The sequence below is a fragment of the Vigna unguiculata genome, chromosome 3 (assembly GCF_004118075.2).
Source record: "Vigna unguiculata cultivar IT97K-499-35 chromosome 3, ASM411807v1, whole genome shotgun sequence".
Lineage (NCBI taxonomy): Eukaryota > Viridiplantae > Streptophyta > Magnoliopsida > Fabales > Fabaceae > Vigna > Vigna unguiculata.
Genome location: NC_040281.1, coordinates 17468350 through 17490593, shown reverse-complemented (window position 1 = coordinate 17490593; position 22244 = coordinate 17468350). Strand labels below are relative to the sequence as shown.

The 22244-nt window shown below is 30.3% G+C and overlaps 1 protein-coding gene across 1 annotated transcript; it reads left to right on the top strand.

The window, feature by feature from the left end:
• The first annotated feature begins 17802 nt into the window (after window positions 1-17802).
• On the top strand, window positions 17803-22172 carry LOC114177913 (putative ubiquitin-conjugating enzyme E2 38). The gene is made up of 6 exons (XM_028063514.1): window positions 17803-18000; window positions 19284-19793; window positions 20059-20122; window positions 20392-20531; window positions 20608-20919; window positions 21608-22172. Exons 1-6 carry the CDS (start codon window positions 17944-17946, stop codon window positions 21941-21943), a joined length of 1419 nt encoding a protein of 472 aa, XP_027919315.1. The 5' UTR covers window positions 17803-17943; the 3' UTR covers window positions 21944-22172.
• The last annotated feature ends 72 nt before the right edge of the window (window positions 22173-22244 follow it).

The following is a 22244-nucleotide window of genomic DNA, read 5'->3' as shown; positions in this document are numbered from 1 at the left end:
AAAATTGAAAAAACAAAGATAGAACTAAGAAAGTGATACACGCACATGAATATATTTGTGTACTTTGAGCTTTTAGTTTTACTTTTAGTCTTTATGTCAATTTGAAGTAGAGATGACAAAGGGCGGTTCGAGTATCATTATCCCATTCTCATTCTACAATAATTTTTATCATCATTCCTATCTCTAAAAACTCAACGAGTATACAATTTTTTTTCATTTTCATCCCCATCCAATTATATATTCATACCCTTTTTTACAATTCCAAATATTAATTAATTCATTTTTATATAAAAAAAATTACAGCAAAGATATTATGATATTATCAAAATATTCAACGTTAAAAGAACATATTTTCTTTTCTTTAAGATGTCAAATATTAAGAAAAATATTATAGTTGTATAAATTTACTTTCTTTCTCTAAATTGTGATGAGATCTCTTTTCTTATACTATGAACATTTTGTAATGTACCACTTGAACCAAATTACACAGATAACAAAATTAAACTAATAATAATTCAAATTTAAAGATAAATATTTCATCTTTTAAACTTCAATATATGTTGGATGCTGATAACAAATATTTATGAAAATAAATTATTATATTATTATAAATGACACACATTTTTACAATTGGGGTATGATAATACGGAAAATACATTGGAGATCTAAGAAAATTTGTCAAAAGATATTGAATCATTGAAAGATAATGAAATTTGTTTAAACAAAACAAAAAGGTTTTTCAAATGAAACAAAAAATTAAGGATAAAAAACAATAAGGAAGATGATAAGTTTTTTTTTTTATGTTATACAAGGGTTTATACAATTGAACACCTAAAATTAAGACTCAAATATTATCATGTAAAAATAAATAATAAATATTAAATATTAAAAAGGAGTATAGATAACACTATATATATAAATAGTTACCTAATAAATTATGAATATTTGAGCAATTGAAATGGGGATGGGGATGGTGACAATATGGGTATTGGAACGAGTATTTAGATGAGGATAAGGTGGATATGTGCATACCTATTTTCATCGCCAAAGTCCATAAAAAAATTAAATTATTCCTTTAATAATCTAATTTTTTTTCTTATTAAGGAGTTAAATTAAAATAAACTATAATCAAAATATTTAACATGAAAAATAGCTACTTATATCGAAAAAGATAATAAAATCAATCCTTGATAGCATTTTATTACTAGTGGAAATACATGCATGGTGTTTTTACTTTTTTACGATAAAAACAATAAAATTATTATTATTACTAATATAAACACAAGCACTATTGCGCTCTGTATGCATTTTTTAAATATCTATAAATTATTTAAATTTTAAAAGTAGTAATTAAAAAAGGTAAAATTAAAAAAATGTGTATAGAGTTATAGATACATATTATAGATATAGTTATAGATAAAATAAATTTTAGATATTGAAATAAAAATTATTATAAGTAATATTGTGTAATTAATTTTTTATTATGAGTAATTATTTAAATTTGAAAAAGTAATTACAAAAATAATAAAAGAGTAAATAATTTTTTATAATAAATAATTGTTTGAATTGAAGAAAGTAGTTACCAAAATGATAAAACTAAAAAAATATTTTTTATTATGAATAATTATTTTAATTTAAAAGATAGTAATTAAGAGGGGGTAAAATTGAAAAAAAAGAAAGAAAGACACCAAATAGGTGTATCCTATTTATTTTGCACATTATAAGTAATAAACATATATTTTGACTCAATTTTTTTTGTTTATATTTGTATACTTTTTTTTAATAAGTTTTTATTCAAATTTCCTTTTTATTGTGATTTTATGTTTTATTTGTCTCATGTTTATTTTTGCACGAAAAGAAGAGATTCTTTTTTTTTTTCAAAACTGGAATAAGGATTCTTATGTTAGAAAAAATTACTCAAATAATACTATTAATAATAAAAATATAAAATGATATAATAACAATTATTAAATCAATAATAATACTAAGATATATATATATATATATATATATATATATATATATATATATATATATATATATATATATATATATATATATATATATATATATATATATATAAAACAATGAATATTAATCAGAGATCAACAATAATAACAATAATAAATAAAAGATAAAAGGTAAGAAATAGAAATATCATGGGTTTAGGCACGCATAGCGCTATCCTTAGAGAGAAAACGTCCATACTGCACAGGGCTAAACAAATATATCAATACACAATCATATGTGTTTCTTATCATATGCGTTTCTCTCCCAAGATACAACAACCCATCAGATCAATCGAGTGCAGCGAAGGATCTTCGAACCTTATGAATACCACTGTCTTAAAGATAATATAGAGAAGAAATGAAAGAATAACACTTTTAAGAAAAACTCTAGTGTTTATTGTCTATGTTGTTGTTGTTGTATCTTTCCTCATGCACCTAGGTGGTATTTATAGGTAGAAAAGGGAGACAAAGAAGTAAATAGTAATAAGAATATAACCGTTAGCCATAAAAAACATTAACCCATAAATTAAAGGTCTATAAAAACATGAGTAACAATAGAATTTTTATTTTAATTATTTTATTTTTTAAATTATATTAAAATATTTCTAACAATCCCCTACATAATTTAATAAAATAAAACAAAAATATATTATCTTTTAAAACAAAATATTGTAGTTCAGTGTAAGGAACCTTTTGGGTCTAACCCTTACACCTAGTACTTATAAACTTCCACACGAGAAAATAACACATACAATATTGGTGTTCATTATAGGTTCTAATCATTGGGTGCACGTTACGACCTTGTGCATGTATCTTGTTTCATGAATGTCACTTAGAGACTTGCCCATGTCTCACAATGGCGGCCCACCATCACACTCACTAGGTAAACCCTCAAAGGGTGGTTTGTGACTCACACCCCTACAATAATTGTCATTGGGTTTATTAAGAGGTATTTTATAAAATAATGCACATACCTCAACCATTAGGTTTATTAAGAGGTATTTTATAAAATACGCATAATAATGCACATACCTCAACCTTATTATTGCCACAATTTATAGTACACATCGCCATAGGAATGAGACATAAAATTTAATCAAATTATTTGGTGTACTTTAGTCAACAACAACTTCGTTGTTACCCATTGAACTCCATTCCATGAGATCACCATTCATGTGGAAATAGGTGTCCAATGTTGCAACTAATTTATGGGCTATAGTCTCATTCCCCTCGACGACTTAAATTCTTGTTGTTGATGCATCAACCCTTTGATAAGCAGATCTGCAATATTTCTTTTTTACCTGACAAAGTCAAGAGAGATAATCATGATTAATGAAGTTTCTAATACATTTGTCTCTCATTCTAATATGTCAATTTTTCATTAACATTTTTACTAAAAAAAAAATTTAAATATAACAATTTAATTGTCAGGATGAATTGGAAAAAGGAATAATTTATGCTTGCAAGGTAGATCATGACAACAACTTTTTAACATATTTCCATGATAGGGCACCTTCATCCAAGGTTAAAACATAACCATAACCAATATTTGATATTTTGCCACTAGAATCAATATCGAATTCACATTAATATATATCATTCAATAATCTAAAAAAAAAATGGACATATTGCCATAACTAGACACAAATAATATTACATTAGATGACAAACAGTGAGGTATATATTCATGCATTTTATAATATATAACCAAGATTTTTTTATTAACAGGTATGTTACCATTGCAAGACACCCCCACACTTTGAAATATTTTAAATATGGTTCTTTTTTCTTTCATAACTCATAACAAGTTTTAACACAACCTTTTGTGTTCAAAATATGGTAAGCAATATATAAAATTTCACTAATATAATGTTAGGCAAGCTAGAACTTGTAGAATAACATTTACTATATCAAAGCATTTTTCTTTCTTTCTTTCACTGCACCATTATATTAACACCATACACTATATAAAGATGTTACTTAATGAATAATACCATGAATTTTACATAAAAACACTCATTTGTAAAGACATGTATCATCACTTCTCTATTTAATTAATTTTGTACCTCAAAATTTCATAATTTGAATGGTCTCTAACCAAAATTTCTCAATATATAACATGATATATAACATATTTATCAATGGTAAGAATAGACAATATTAAAGCATAAATTAATATAACAACAAAAACATTATCTATAGACATCACAAAAAATTATTCAATGAGCAGGAATTTCATTTATTCATAATTTCATTTATTGTTACCAATAGAAATAAAAACACTTATACACATAAGATTTTAGGCTTAGTTGAAATTGATTTAATTATAACCATAAGAAACACTCATAACATGTGTTTTCTGTCTTCAACTATATTGTTTTTAATTTAGAAATGAATACAAACGAGTAATCAAAAATAGAAATAACAAGAACTTATTTTTCTCTCTAAGAATGTTAGAAAAAGATTACTCAAATAATACTATTAATAATAAAAATATAAAATGATATAATAGCAATTATTAAATCAATAATAATACTAAGACATATATATAAAACAATGAATATTAATCAGAGATTAACAATAATAACAATAATAAATAAAAGATAAAAGGTAAGAAATAGAAATATCATGGGTTGAGGCACGCATAGCGCTATCCTTAGAGAGAAAACGCCCATACTGCACAGGGCTAAACAAATATATCAATACACACTCATATGTGTTTCTTATCATATGTGTTTCTCTCCCTAGATACAATAACCCGTCAGATCAATCGAGTGCAGCGAAGGATCTTCGAACCTTATGAACACCATTGTCTTAAAGATAATATAGAGAAAAAAAGGAAAGAATAACACTTTTAAGAAAAAACTCTAGTGTTTATTGTCTCTGTTGTTGTTGTTGTTGTATCTTTCCCCATGCACCTAGGTGGTATTTATAGGTAGAAAAGGGAGAGAAAGGAGTAAATAGTAATAAGAATATAGCCGTTAGCCATAAAAAACATTAACCCATAAATTAAAGGTCTATAAAATCATGAGTAACAGTAGAATTTGTATTTTAATTATTTTATTTTTTAAATTATATTAAAATATTTCTAATATCTTCTTGAAGCAAAACATCTAATCAATTAAGTAAGTGTTACTCTTACATAAGCAGCCTAAGAGAGAGATTCTTGCTTAAGTGCATCTTAAGGACACTTAAGCAAGAGACATGTGGTATCCACACTTTATTTCAACAATCATTAGGACTATGTGAACATTCTTCACTCTTGTCTCGACTACTACTTGACCTAAGAAGACACTCTATGAGTGAGCAGTAAAAAAAAATACAACTTCAAATGTTATATATTTAGGGTTTGGTGATATACAACCTTGCATCTCAAGGGTAATTCTTCCATTAATTCTCGGAAGACCTAATCTTATGTCAATGAGACATGCACATGAATATATTTGTGTACTTTGAGCTTTTAGTTTTGCCTTTAGTGTTTATGTCAATTTGAAATAGGGATGGCAAAGCACATAGGGTTTGAGTTTCATTCACATCCCCATCCTTGCAATAAATTATATCCACATCTCCATTTCAAAAGTTAACGAGTATACAATTTTTTCCATCCTCATTCCCGACGGGTATACCTATATACTCATACTCATACCCACCTTTTTACGATTCTAAATATTAATTAATTCATTTCTATAAACAATTATAGCAAAAAAAATCATAATATTGTCAAAATATTCAATATTAAAAGAATATATTCTCTTTTCTTCAAGATATCACACATTAAGAAAATATTATAGTTGTATAAATGTACTTTCTTTCTCTAAATTATAATGAGACATCTTTTCTTATACTACAAATAATTTATAATATACCACTAGAAATTGCACAAATAACCTAATTCAACATATAATAATTCAAATTTAAAGATAGATCTTTTGAAGTTCAATATAGTTGAATGGTTATAAAAAAATATTTATTACAATTAATTATTAATTATTGCAAATGAAACATATATATATATATATATATATATATATATATATATATATATATATATATATATATATATAGTTGTGGTATGATATGATAAGATGAAAAATACTTTGGAGACCTCATAAAACTTGTCAGAGATATCGAACCATTGAAAAATAATGAAAATTGTTTAAACAAAACAAAGGTTCTTCAAATGAAAAAAAAAAGATCAAAGACAATAAAGAATATGATAAGTTTTTTTAATGTTATATAAGGGTTTATGCAATTGAACACTTGAGATTAAAAAATATTCTCATGTAACAAAAATAAATAATAAATAATATATATTAAAAAGGAGTATAGATAATCAAAAGTATGACACAAAAATTATTTGATTCAATGAAATTGAGAATACTCATTCGAACATAACAATACATAAAGGAAAAAATGTGTTATTAAGATTTTGATAAAAGAAAAAATACCCCTAATTAAACTTTTTATATATAAAACAAGCCAAACAATAGAGAGATCAAGAAAAAAATGTGTAGCCAAAGAAACAAAAAGAGTATTACAAAACTAAGGACCAAGAAAAGAATATATATATATATATGAACAAGCCAAACAATAGAGAGATCAAGAAAAAAATGTGTAGTCAAAGAAACAAAAAGAGTATTACAAAACTAAGGACCAAGAAAAGAATATATATATATGTGTGTGTGTGAGGATATGTACATATTATAACTTAAATAATATAATTAATTTCTTATTAAATTAAAATAAACTACAATTAAAATATTTAACATGAAAAATAGGGAATTATATTGAAAAGATAATAAAATCAATCCTTGATAGCATTTTATTATTAGTTGAAATATTTGCACGGTTTGTTTACTTTTTTTGTGATAAAGATACTAAAATTATTATTACAATAGAGGTTGTATATAGGTATTTTTTAAAATTTCTATAAATTATTTAAATTTCAAAGTAGTAATTGAAATGGTAAAATAAAAATAAATGTATATATATATATATATATATATATATATATATATATATATATATATATATATATTAATAAATTAAATTTTAGTTATTGAAATAAAAAGTATTATAAGTAAATATTGTGTAAATATTTTTTTTATTATAAATAATTATTTAAATTTGAAAAAAGTAGTTACTAAAATTATCAAAGCATAAATAATTTTTTTATAATAAATAATTATTTGAATTGAAGAAAGTAGTTACTAAAATCATAAATCTTAAATTAGTTTTTTATTATGAATAATTATTTAAGTTTAAAAGGTAGTAATTAAGAGGATAAAATTAAAAAAAAAATAAAAGAGAACACAATGTATCATGTTTATATATAGTTATTGATTATTGATAATTATAAAAGTATATATAAATAATTTTATAATTTTACTAGTTTTAAACACGTGTATTCGCACATGTTGGTATTTTTTTGTATGTTTATCATTGATGGAAGAAATAATAAATATTTAAGTTTATATTTAATTTTTGAATATAATTAACTTGAAAAATATTTATAGGTTTAGAAAGTCAATATGTCTATAAAAATATACATAATAGACTTTATAAAAATACAAAGGATAAAACACGTGCAAAAATAAAAGCAGAATCTCTAAAAAATAAAGGATATGTAGAAATATGTAGAATAAAGTCGGTAAAAATACAAATCAATGTATGAACAAACTGGTCTAATGTGTATTGTTATACTTGTCCAATCAATGTATTGACAAACTTATCTAATATGTGTTGTTGGACTTGTCTAATCAGTATATGAACAAACTTATCTAATGTATATTACAAGACTTGTCTAACCAGAGAATGAATAGACTAATGTGTATTAATAGACTCATCTAATATGTGTATGAGCAAACTCACCTAACGTATATGGTTAGACTCGTCTAATTAATATATGGACAAACTTGTCTAATGTGTGTTGTATGACTCATTTGATTAGTGTATAGACGTACTCATCTAATGTGTATTCTAATATTCATATAACCAATGTATGAAATGACTCATCTAATGTTTTATGCTATACTCATCTAATTAGTATATGTACAGACTCGTCTATTGTGTATTGCTAGACCCGTAAAATATTTTTCGCTATACTCATCTAATCAATGTATGAACATGGTCATCTAATGTGTATTGTAAGATTCATCTAATTAGTGAATGAACAAACTTGGCTAATGTCTATTAATAAACTCGTCAAATTTGTGTGTGGAAAGACTTGTCTAATGTATATTTCTAAAGTCGTCTAATCAATATATAAATGACTTATATAACGTGTATTGTTAGACTCGTTTAATCAATACATTGACAAACTCGTCTAATTTTTTTTCTTTACTAATCTAATCTATGTATTCCTAGACTTGTCTACCAATTTTCGTTATACTCGTCTAATCAATGTATGGAATGAATTTTCTAATATATTTTGTTTTACTTGTCTAGTTACTATAAGAATAGTCTTGTCTAATGTGTATTGTTAGACTCATCTAATTAATACATCAACAGACTTGTCTAATATGTTAGACTTGAGTCTTTTTGTTATATTCCTCTAATCGGTGTATAGAAAGACTTGTATGATGTGTATTGTTAAACTCGTCTAATCAATACATCAACAAACTTGTCTAATATGTATTGCTAGACTTATCTAATCAATATAACAACACACTCATACAACGTGTGTTGCTAGACTCATCTAATTAGTATATTCAGACTCGTGTAATGTGTATTACAAGATTCTTCTAATTAGTGAGTAGACAAACTTGTCTAATGTCTATTAATAGACTTGTCTAATATGTGCATAGACAAACTTGTCTAGTGTATATAACTAAACTTGTATAATCATTGTATAGACATTTGTCTAGTGTATGTTGCTAGACTCGTTTAATTAGTGTATGGACATAATCATCTAATCAATGTATGTGCAGATTTGTTTAGTGTGTATTGCAAAACTAGTTTAATCAATGAATGACCAAACTCGTCTAGTTTGTATTAATAGACTAGTATAATTTGTGTATGGACAAACTTATGCAATGTATATTGTTAGACTTGTCTTATCAATGTCTAGACATACTCGTTTAGTGTTTGTCGTTAAACTTACTTAATTAGTGCATGGACAAACTCGTCTAATGGATATTCTTAGATTCGTCTAATCAATATGTGAACGGTCCGTCTAATGTTATTTCCTATACTTAATGATTGAATGGAAATACTCATCTAAAGAGTATTGTTAAACTTGTGTAATCAGTGCCTCAACAACCTCATTTAATATTTTTTGTTATACTTGTTTAATCAATGTATTCTTAAACTCTTCTGATCAATGTATGAAATGACTCATCTAATGTTTTTTGTTATTCTCGTCTAATTAATGTATCGATAAACTCTTTTATTGTGTATTCATTGACTCTTCTAATGATTTTTGTTATACTCATATAATCAATGTATTTACAAACTTGTATACTTTTTTTTATTATATTCATCTAATTAATGTATGGAGAGAATAAGAATGGCAAAAATACTCGTGCCCGTGGGTATTCGCAGATAAAATTCATGACAGATAGTTGGTATCCGTAGACATTTGCCACCCGCAAGTAGCGGATAACAGGTATTTTAATACTCACTTATAAGCAGGTCAAGTGCGGATATCATATTATCCATACTCGTGGGTACCCATTACCCGTAAAATATTAAAATTAAAATTAAAATTATTTTTATTAAGTTAAATTTAATTAAAATTAAAATTTATATTATATTATTATTACAATTGTAACGTCCTATTTTAATAGATAAATCTATTCAAATAAAACATCGTACATATTATAATATCCAAGGGTTCGAGACTTAAAGTATAAGGATTTCGCAACCATCCAAGTATTCAATAAAGAAAAACTAAGGCACACCATTGTACCCTTAACAAAACAGAAAGATTCAACAGATGACCAAAAACTTGCTCATAAGCGAGGGATTACAATATAATAATAACTCTTCAACGTGGGCTCAACAGCGACCCAACACTAAACCATGTCCAAGTAAGCTATAGCATCCCCGTTGCCACTACGATCACTAGGAGTTTCCAATCTGCTCAAATCAATAAATTGATGATCATCGCAAAAGAAGAAAACCACACACGAGACACACAAGCAAACAGAGAGGGTAAGCTAGAGTAAAAAGGTTATCATACAATTAAACATATGAATTCAAAGGTCGAGAACACATAAATCACTACACCATGTGATAACAACCAAGATGACTATAAGACTCATTTATCCGGATACATATAATTAGTCGGATTCACTGGATGTTTGCACTTGTGGTCGCCTCTACTACTCTACAGAGTCATTGCCAATGGGTTTCACCCTACCACGCACAAGATTAGCCTTCAAACATCTAAGACCATTATCTTGCCAAAGACTAGGGCCTCCTACTACTCTCACCACTTGAGTTAGTACGCTCTACATGAGACTAACTGACTCTTTAGAGTTTTAGGATGAAATCCTTACTTGAATCCTTACATAATTATATAATGAGGCACCACCACGAAACCTTATTAACGAGTTTGTGGAATTACGTCCTAACCATGAGGCGCCACCATGAGGCGCCACCATGAGCTCTCACCAAAAGGGTCACAGAATTACGTCCTAACCATGAGGCACCACCACGACCTCTCACCAAGAGGGTCATGGAATTACGTCCTAACCATGAGGCACCACCATGAGATCTCACCAAGAGATTCGTGGTATTACGTCCTAACTATGAGGCACCACTATGAGATCTCACCAAGAGATTCATGGAATTACGTCCTAAACCATACCAAAATCATGTCACACCAACCAAACATAAATTTATCATGCATACCAATCTCATGCCAATATTTATAACCAACCATTTAATCATGTTCCATACGAAATTCATACTAAGCTCATCAATTCAAATCCCAATACATCATGTAGAACATACAAGGCATTGATGAGTCATTATTTTCATCTGTTGGGTTTTATTGGGCCACTATTCCGAATATGGGTTAATTTCACATTATTTGGCATAATTTTTGTTTTTAATTATTTTTAGGTACTTGGGTGAAGCAATTTTGGAGCTTGGACATTAATCTTCAGATGAAGAGAGTTGTCACATCATTTCCACATAATTTTCATGTCATTTCCACGTCATCTAAGTGAATGGGCCAACATTTGAAGCTTAATGGTGGCATTTTTTTAATTTTGAGTGGCAAAATGACATTTTTGTAAATAGTAGTGGCAGAATTGATTTGACCATAAGATTTTTAGGTCTTTTGTAGTAGCAGCCGAGCTTCTTCTTCTCCAACCTCCATTTTTGCATTTTAAGCTTTGGTGGATGACCATGGAGGTGCCTTCTTTAATTTTTCATGTTTTAGCACTCATTTTTACCATTTTTATGTGCATTTGACATCACCCACTATGGGTTATACGTTTTGAATTCATTTGCTAGCTTGGACATCTCATTTTGTGAATTGTATTGACTTGGAACAACACCCATTGATGGGGTTTTCGGTTTTTATACCACAACAATGTTTTTCGTTCAATTGAAGCCTTGAAATTTCTCTTTTGATGTTGAAATCGCGTTTGGATAATACCCAAGTTAGGGTTTGATGTTCTGTTATCGTGATTCCCGTTTTGAAGGGCTTGTAAGCTCCATTTTCATATTTAGCTAAGCTTTTTGTATTGATTCCTTGAAGAAATTGAAATGAAACCATGAGATTGTTTATCATTTTTGGGTTGTGTTCAGATTTACTCTTATTCAGGTTGCATTTTCATGATAAAATGCGTTTTAGATGCATGCTTAATCTCAAATTCGTGTTTTGTCCACATTAAGGACTCATATTCATGCTAAATCTACAATTTTGTGAATTAAATTTTGTGCGAATCCATCAAAACCACCCCCCTTTTGGTGTTGTGTTTAATTATGGAAATTAAGTTGTGGACAAAAATATTGGTCGTTAGGAGACGACTTGGTTCAACTTTCACATACTACATTTAATATGTATTAATTTGGTGAGACTACTCTCGCTCAAGCGAGTGGCCTTCGCTTAGGCGAGCCCTCGAACCAGAAAGAAAAGTGGGTTGCAGGTGTTCTCGCTAAGGCGAGGGCTCCTCGCTTAAGTGAGAGCTTTTCATTTTGAGCAACCAACAGCTTGCGTGGGCGAGATCAGCAGAACCTCCCCTGCTCTCAAGCGTACCAAGCCAGATCCAATCACATTAACAGCACAGAAAATGTATTTTCATACGACAAACAACATGAATCAAGCATCCATTACGTAAAACAGGCCAAGCATGCGAAAATGACTTAAAATAGCGAAACCCTAGCTTCCCTTACCTAGAAAATGCTAGCTAAAGACTTCGACACCTAAGCCAACGAGCACAACAGCCCCATGAGCATATTCGAGAGCTGGGAACAATGGCACAAGAAAACTAGGTTATCAAATTGCACCTCTATTGGAATCACAAAACAGAGCTTAGAAAAAGAGAGGGTATGGGTTGATAAGCAACTTACGTGGAATAAAATGGGAGTTTTTCTAGCTCAATGAAGAGTGGGAGCCAAACTCTAGCAGAGCTCACGTAGAAGCAAATGGAGAGTGGATAGGAAATTGTTTTTCTGAAAAGTGGCAGAATGAGGGGAGGTTAAGGCTAATTTATGGGTTTTGGGCACCCTATGGGCCAGCCTTAGGCCTAATTGTAAGACCCGTGAAAAATTAATTAATTAATTAATTAAATAATTAATTTATAAATGCGGGTAGTGAGAGCCTTTATGGCATTTAATTCTGACTTGTATGACGTGGGAAAGTACTAGCTCAAGTGGTTGAGAGTACTTGTTTGTGCGAGAGGACTTGGGTTTGAGTCATATGTATGGCAACTATATGTTGTTGACTTATTATTATTTTCATAATATGATTGATCATGTGGAGTGATAAGGTAACCCTATATTTATAGGAATTGTCACGAAACATAAATTGCTTGAGTGGTTGTCCATTGATTTGGTGATGAGAATGGTATGGGTTTGAACTTTGGTGAACCCAAATTTAACTCTCTTTTTGCTAAAAATTAGTTGTGACATGAATATGAAAGGGTAGCGAAAACCCTAGCAGAAGGGGCAGCCAAGAGGGGCTGAAAAACAACTAAATAATGGCCCTTAAATAACAATTAACCTCATCATTAAACTTATTTTCGTTTTAACACATTAACATGTCTTTAAGACCCCTATAAAAGCCAAATTGGGAGAGAATAGACAGGAACTGTGAGGTTGAGTGTGCAAAGAAAAGCTGATTTAGGAAGGAATCAAAGGGAGGACATTGATGCTCAAGGGAAGACTCATAATTTAAACTCTAAGCAAAGGAAATTCCAGGTTAGGGAGGTGAACCCGAATTTTCGTATTGTTGTTTTGTGCACATGATTTTGATGATTGTAGGCCATGAAATTCGTGCTATATATGATGTGAATTAGGGGTTGACGTGTTTCGATATTGTTTGATCGAAATTCTTACCCAATTGTAAGAATATGATGGGTTTCTGCACTGTCTATGTTGTTATGGTTCAAACTTGGATTTTGGGGACTATATTGGGTCTAAATTATGTTCATATGTTGGTGCACTATTTTCAATTGTTTGGTATGGATTAGAATGCGGTTTAGACATTGTTGTTGGTGTTTGCGTGCGTAGACAGGGTAGAAGTCTGCTATTCTCGCTCAAGCGAGCTAGGCTCGCCTAGGCGAAAATAGCAAAGACTCGAACCTGTTTCTGTTCGAGCGTCTCGCTCAAGCGGAGGATTTTGGTTTTGGGCGACAAGTCATCTCGCTTAAGCAAGAACTTGTGAGTGTTGGGTGGTTCTGCTTGAGCGTCTCGCTCAAGCGTGAAACTCTGTTCTGGGCGAAAGAGCGTCTCGCTCAGGCGAGATTCCCTCGCCTAAGCGAGAATTCGAGAAATGTTGTGTGGTATGTTTGACTTTCCGCCTAGGCGAGAGACTTGATTCCTAGATGAAGGGTGGTCTCGTCCAAGCGTGAAAGGCTCGCCACAACGAGAGTTCGAGGATTTTTTATGCAAGGTGCTCGCTCAGGCGAGAGAGCCTAGCTTAAGCGAGATAGGTTTGGGGTGCTTGGGCGAAGGCTTCTAGCTTAAGCGAAGAACATTGAAATTTGGTGTTCTTAGTTAGGTGATAAAGTTGTAGTGGAAGGGTTTATGCTTGATTCGTGATACGTGGTCTACAAGGCTTCTATGATACCTCAAAGGTGGGTTTGCTGGTGTTCCTTGAGTTGTAGCTCGGAACATATCCCTTGAGTTGTGGCTCAAGATGGGGGTTAAGCACGTGGTCTTTCTTGAGTTGTGGCTCGGAATAACATCTCTTGAGTTGTGGCTCGGGATGACGGATGAACATGAGGAACTCTTGAGTTGTGGCTCGGGTTGGTGAGTGTGTTGGTTGTGGCCCGCACGGATGGGTCCAAATAGATTGCCCTCCTCAGTAATTAGCTGACGAGTTTGGTATTTTTGGGACGTTACGAACTATGTTCGTATTGGGAATGCCACCTGGCATTACGGTGTGTGATCCGTAGCATGGTTTTCTGCACATGCTCTATCGGTTGTGGTTGATAGGTATGGCAGCAAGACATGTTGAGGTACTCACTAGAAGACATAGAACACAGTTAACATGGTTGTGGCCATGTGGAACGAATGATGGAATTTCCTTGATGTGAGTTTGATATCCAAACATGGTTGTGGCCATGTAGGATGAAAGGATGGAATTCCTTGATGTGATCTTGATATCAAAACATGGTTGTGGCCATGTAGGAAGAAATAGGGGGCGGGGGGAATTCCTTTAATGTGTTTTGTTATAAGTATTTGAATAATATATATATGTTTATTATGTTAGCTCACCCTATCTGCTTGTGTTTGGCGACTCCCGTGTACGCGGTACACGGGAGCATATGATTTTGCAAGTGAATATGGTGATGCTTAGAGCCAGAATGGAGCTAGCATGGGAGAAGATTTTTTATCAAAGCTTTTATATTTTTATGATTTCAAATAAATTGTAATCCTTTTTTATTACTAGACTTTTGGATAATTATAATAGTATTTATATTTATGGATTTTGGATTATTATTGAGGTAATAAAAGTTTTAAATTTCCCGCGTTTTGGAAAAAAATATTATCATAAATGCGATTTATACTTATATCCCTATTTTAATTTTTTAAATCCGTAATATCCGGATGAGATGTTACACTAACCATGAGGCACCTCCATGAGCTCTCACCAAGAGGGTCATGGAATTACGTCTTAACCATGAGATATCACCAAGAGATTCATGGAATAATGTCCTAAACCATACCAAAATCATGTCACACCAACTAAACATAAATTTATTATGCATAACAATCTCATGTCAATATTTATAACCAACCATTTAATCATGTTCCATACGAAATTCATACCAAGCTCATTAATTCAAATCCCAATACATCATGTAGAACATACAAGACATCATACTTGAACTGTTTATAACAATCAATCATTTGATCATTTGAAGCATACCTATATCCAACCAACTCTGCCCATCTTGCTCAAGTTAAAGAATTCTCGCTTAGACTAGAGGGATCCCTCGCTCAAGCTACCAGCTCTCGCCTGGACGAGACTGCATATAAAGGGCATGTTAAATATAAGTTATTCTTAAATAATTTATTAAATGATAAATTAAATAAAAATAATAATAAGATAAAATAAAAAATTAATAAAATAGTATAAAGATATATTTTATTTTTAGGATAAATATGTTAAAAAATAAAATAAATAGATTAAAAAGTAGAATAACTTTCTTTGCATATGTGGTAACAAAATAAATATAAATAAAAACTAAAATTAACAATACTGCAGATATTTTTATTTATTTTGTACTTTTTTTATTATTGGTAGGCAGTTATTTTAGTTTAAAAAAAGTGGTTAAGTCCAACAAAAATGTCAAATAAAGAAAGAGTTAAACTTAAAACAGTTCTTTAAGGTCAAAAAAGACAATTGAAGGATAAAATTGAAAACAAAATTGTATAAATTATAAAGAAAAATCCCTTTTCCATAATGGTATAAATATCTCTATCTTTTTATTTCTTAATTTGAATAATTTGATTTATCTTTACTCTTTTATTCTAAGGAAAAGTTTATTATACTGATTAGATACTTAGATTTTTTTTTGTCATTTATTACTTACGATAAATGACATATTTATTAAAAAAAATTGCCAATAAACATACAACATCATGTGAATTTTTTCTATTGAATTAATTATATTTTTATATTGTTATGTTAATTAGTATAAATGGATTGAAATTAAATGTCTAATCCTTTAAAACTTTTATACCTCTACATTGAAGATATTAATATGTATGTAGATGAAATTTGTAAAATATTAACCTCAACTGTTTCGCTTCCTCAAATATATCATTAATAAAAATTACAAAATTTAAAATAAAATTTGATTTCTATTTTATTAAAATATCAGCAAACAAGAAAATACTATATTACATAACTCTCACACAGCTTACCAATAAAATAATATATTGGAAAAAAAAAAAACTCTAAGTTTCTCATACTTTTCACTCCTTCTCCATAAAAACTTAATCTTTAAAACTTTCTCTATTGTTCGTTGACTCCCGATTGGTTCTATTAAAACTCTCCCATAAACATTGTCTTCCAATATATCTATAAGCCTTATAAAATATAACATTTTATTCTTATTTTTTATTATCTAATAATATCTCAAAATATCTCTTAATTTGTAACAATATAACAATAACAATACCCAACAGTATTAACTAATATCTAACGATATTTATCTTTTTAATTAAATAATTATTTACTAAATCTTATTCTCTTAAAATATTATTAAAAAATTTTAAATTATAATTATTAAACAATTTCATCTTTTACTTAAAATATTTAATCATATTTATACACTAATTATTAAAATTTATAGGATGTCGAAAAAAAAAACTATAACAATCATAGATACAAATCCAAAGCTTTACGAATTTGGAAAATATTTTTGTGAAATATAGTAGTATTAGTTTAATAATAAAAATACGATTTGTAATATATTATAATTATAATTTTGAATAACTTTAGGTGATAGGACTTTTAACTTGAATATAATATTTTATTTAATATAAAATGATTATTGAATAACTATACTATAATAATATAAAAAATTATTACTAAGTTAAATGAAGTTGTTATCTAACTATATATTTAAATGAAGGCTCGGAGTATTAGCACACTAACTTATCACGAATAAAAAAACATCAATCATTTGAACATACTATCCTTTTATCTAATCTTTTATAACTATAATATTTCATATAATATTTTGCTCCTGGATTTAACCACTATACATTCAGATAAAGAAAGCACATTAATGAACATTAATTATAGAAATTAAATAATCATAATTAAATATAAATTTTGTTAAGTATGCCTTTACTTTACTATAATTTTAATTTGTTTTTTTTTTCTAATCAATGGCATTAATATTTTCTTATAACGTGTAACCAAAAGGGGCGATAACTTTCTAGACAAGTAATGAATAACTACAATAAGTTTACATCATAGTTTAAATTATTTTGAGAAATATAAACATATAGTTTATGTATTAAAAAACTATTCATTATAAATTTGAGTACGCAAAAAAACATTTATTTTTTCTTAACCTTTTAACATTTTTTTTTCTTCTAAATCTAAAAAACATTTATTTATTTTTTTCTTAACCTAAACAAAGATTTGTTCTGTTGAAGCATACTAGTGTAATATCTATAGTAGTTGGTACTATTATAAGCCCTTTTCTGGGAGTGTTGGAGTGGCTTTTCGTTTGCACTTGGGTGGTACCTCTCTCTACTCGTGTTGTGGGGGTTCAGTTCAGCCTTTGATTCTATGGATCTTCACGAAAACCCCCAGAATTCTGGGATGAAGAAACGAAAGCCGGAGCAGGTACCATCTCACAATTCTCCTAAAAAAGATTTGTTTTTTTTCATATGTTTTTTTGTTTGGAATTTGGTGCAATCGTTTGTATCAGTCATGTTTATTCTTGCTTTGATCACGGGTAAAGTTTGTTTTTTTTATGGGCTTATGATCTTGTTCGTCTTGTGTCTTCCTTTTGGATTTTGACCTTCCTCTTGATCGTTGGAATTTTATAAACTCACCCATCGTTGGAATTTTATAAACTCACCCTTATTCGTGTTCTTTCTGATGAAATATGTTTTTTTTTATACCCTCTTTTCTTCGTTTGTTCTCCTGGTTTGATTTTTTTTTTTTTGTTTTACGTTTCACGTTATCCCACCTCAGGTGTGTTGATTTGTGGTTGTTGTGCAACTCAACAATAGAAACCTCGCCATTGAATTTTACAGCGAAATTAACTAATGTGGGGGTGGAACAATGCTTAAAATGCCATAAAACCCCCTCTTTTTTTGTAAGGATTCGACCATCAGCCTATGTTACCTTTGAAAATAGCCAACAGACTGACCTTGGAAATGCGTTTGTTAGTGCTTTTGATTTGGAAGTATGGAAGTATCTGTTGAGTTTTTGTATTACATTTATATTACTGCCATGAAAAACCATGAACCCTGTCTTTTTGTTTGAAGGCCATTTAGACAGGTCTTTACATTTTGGGTATGATCCTATTCTGAACAACTAGTTGGTACATCTTAAATTCATAGATAAGGGTTTGTCTCCCCCTAAAATTAGTTAGTTTGATAAACACTCTCAAAACTAGTTGTCAAGGGAGGAAACCCAATCCACTAAGTTCACAGAACATCCTATACTACTCAATGTGAGACTTAAGCACCTCATAATTTCTAAGTCCCTATAAGAGTTGAGTTCATAACCTATCAATACCTGTAGGTGAATCTTAAGCATGCCTACAGTTTAGTAATAGAAAGTTCTTAAATCTTCCAACAGAGTAAGAAACCTTGTGACATGGTGGCTTACTGCTTGACTTACTAATTTTACATTGATGTGCAAAGTCAAATCGTGTGTCAATCTTGCATGTTATATTATGATGGGTTAGTTTTGACGTGATTGAGGTTGAAAGAGAAAACATTTATTGAGTGAAAAAGGGTGTGTGTGTGGGTGGGAGGAGAGTATAATGAACAGGTTGAAATATGTGACAGTGTAAGACTATTAAGTTATCCTGACTCTTTTTGGTGATGAGCGCACGTGCTTAGAATGACCTTTTGCTCTATGTGAATTTTAAGTATTTTTTTAATCATTTGCAGGATGATGCTTTGATCAGTAATCATGGAAATTCTATGAGTGTAGGAGAGTCATCTGGGAGTGGTGATCTCTGCAAAAGTTCTACCTCAGGATCACTGAATTCAAACAATCAAAATGGTTCCAATTCTGACATTTCATGTCAAGAAGATGAGGATATGATTGATGATGATGACGCAGATATGATTGATGATGATGATGCAGATGAAGATGCTGATTATGCTTTTAGCTACAATGACGATATTTATGAAGACAATTATTCAAGTATGCAGGATCATTTTGACAATGTGGATTTACCTCCTGGGGTGGAAGCATCACTGCCTTGGTTGAAGGACATTTCTTCTAGTGATGTCAAGCAGGCTGTGACCTTTCCCCGTGCAGAATCTAGTTCAAAGGGAAAAGTGGATGAAATTGATGATATGGTCGTACAGAAGTTTCAACAATTCAAGCAATTTGATACTGTTGATTCTTTTCCTGAACATCACTATGATAAGGAGGGAACTTCAGAGTCTCAGGTGATAAATATTGTGAAATATTTTTGGGCGATAGGTTGTATATACAGGACATATATATTTATAGTTATGAACTAATGATACATGAGCATCTCACAACTCCAAACACATTCACAGTAATTATTTCTTTCTATGTCTCTCTTCCTATCGCATAATATCATCTATCATTCATACACTTCTCTTTTTATTTCTCTAGCTTTCTACCCACTATTTCCCATACTTTTAATCAACTGATGGAATAGAATATTGCTTTTCTAAAATGATACAGAAACCTAAAAATTGGGCCAAAAAGATCCTGGAGGAATGGAAAATTTTAGAGGAAAATCTGCCTGGTAAAATCTCTTTCTCTCATTAGAAAAGTTTTTCTTTATCCTTTATATGTAAGATGATATTTGCTCATGTTTTCTCTAGAGATTTATTATTTGAGGTGTCTTCCTATTGCATTTTTTTCAATCCAGTTTTTCTAATAACAATTGCCATCCTTAAAATCTATTTTGGAAGAAAGGTAAATAATCGTTTAACTTCTTTTCTTACAATCAATCCTTTTATCATTGTGGTGAAATTGAAATTATTCTGTATGATTATTTGCTTTCATTTTCAGATACAATCTTTGTGAGAGTTAGTGAATCAAAGATGGAGCTTCTAAGGGTTGTCATCATTGGACCTCAAGGCACACCATATCATGATGGTCTTTTCTTTTTTGATTGCCTCTTTCCTTCTAACTATCCTGGGGTTCCACCGGTATGTATCATCAATGTTTAACATGTTTTCAGGTGTCTTATGCTGTGTATAATGTAAAACTTATTATCTTCTGCAGAAAGTTTACTACCACTCAGGTGGCCTAAGACTAAATCCAAATCTATATGAATGTGGAAAAGTGTGCCTTAGTCTTCTGGGAACTTGGCATGGTAAGAATAGTGAAAACTGGATTCCAGAAAAATCAACCATGCTACAAGTATTGGTTTCAATACAGGCTCTAATTCTAAATGAGAAGCCTTTCTTTAATGAGCCTGGATATTTATCATCATTTCCTGGTCCGGAGGGGCAAAGAAGATCTAAGGAGTACAACGAAAAGACATTTATTTATTCCTTGAAGACAATGATGTATACCCTGCGTAAACCTCCAAAGGTATGTAAACTAGAACAATATCTGATTCTGCATTCTTGGTTATGCCTTTGTCTTGATAGTTCGATATCTTTCCGACTGTTTTAATTTATATTTTTATTATTTATTAAAAAATGTTACCTTGTTTCCATTTTGCTTAATGTTTTCAATAGTTTGTACAAGAAAGAGTGATACCAGAAAATTGGACAGGGAAGATTGTCTAAGATAGCAAGGAAGGGGCAAAACTTGGTTTTGGGGTGTCATGGAGAAAACAAAATTAAAAAACCACTGGGCAGGAAAAGTAATGGGTGTTTGCTGTTGTGTAGTCTCCAAAAATTTCTTATGAACATGCTTCAATAAAAAATAAGAAAGCATTTATGCCAAATGCAGAAGCTCCAAATAAATACTTCAAGTGACAGATATGTAGTACTGCTGCGAATCAAGAATCTTTTTGCCACTGGCCAAAATCCATTGCAAGTATTATCAAGTAAAAAGAAAGAGCTAATGTGTAATTCGTTTTACAAATTGTGGAGCACTTGATAAACGGGAAATGCAGATTATTTCTGAATTGTCACTTTCCAACCTGTTTCATTGTTTTTGCTGACATAGGTCATTTGTAGGTTACTCTGTTATTTTCCTGAACGCAGTCAAACACCTGAATATGGCTAAATGATAATTGATCTCATGTATCTTAACGTTCCTTGTGGTGCAGCCCTTCGAGGATTTTGTTGCAGGGCATTTCCGAACCCGAGCATATTTCATACTGACAGCATGTAAATCATACGTGGAGGGGGCTCCGGTCGGGTCGGTTGTACATAATCTAGTTCCAAGTATTATTTCTACAACTCCGGCTAACGGCCAAAAGGAATTCGAGTCAGCTGTGAGTAGGATGATGAATACTCTTATTGCATTTTTCACCAAAAATGGCTCCAGAGACTGTGATGAGTTTCGATCTCCTGAGATTTATAACTTGTCTCCTGTGGCTACTGCAAACTTAGAGGTTTACAAGATAGAGTCTTCTGGCACAACAACATTGACCCAGGTGTGAATGTCCTTAGTATTTATTTATGCTGAGAATGGAGTGTAGTAGTGGGTACCTTTTTTTTCTCATACTTTTTTGTGGTGATTTTTATGTCCCACATGACCACCCTCGTTGCTGATTATATAACCCCTAGTTGTAAAGATTTACATCCTAGTCTTTAGCTTTTCCAAACATGGCTACTTGTTTCTTATAATTTGCATGTTTCTTTAATAAAATGTCAATAGTTTTGAGATTATCTTGTGGAGTGGGTGCTTTATTTCCAAAAAATTCATTCTCGGTTGGTTGGACAACACACTACCTAAATCCT

What these genes read in the sequence shown, in the direction of transcription:
- LOC114177913 (XM_028063514.1), top strand. Translation starts at nt 17,944, where the DNA reads ATGGATCTTCACGAAAACCCCCAGAATTCTGGGATGAAGAAACGAAAG. An exon ending in ACTATCCTGGGGTTCCACCG is followed by an intron (nt 20,532 to 20,607) that starts GTATGTATCATC and finishes TATCTTCTGCAG; the next exon opens with AAAGTTTACTACCACTCAGG. An exon ending in CCCTGCGTAAACCTCCAAAG is followed by an intron (nt 20,920 to 21,607) that starts GTATGTAAACTA and finishes CTTGTGGTGCAG; the next exon opens with CCCTTCGAGGATTTTGTTGC.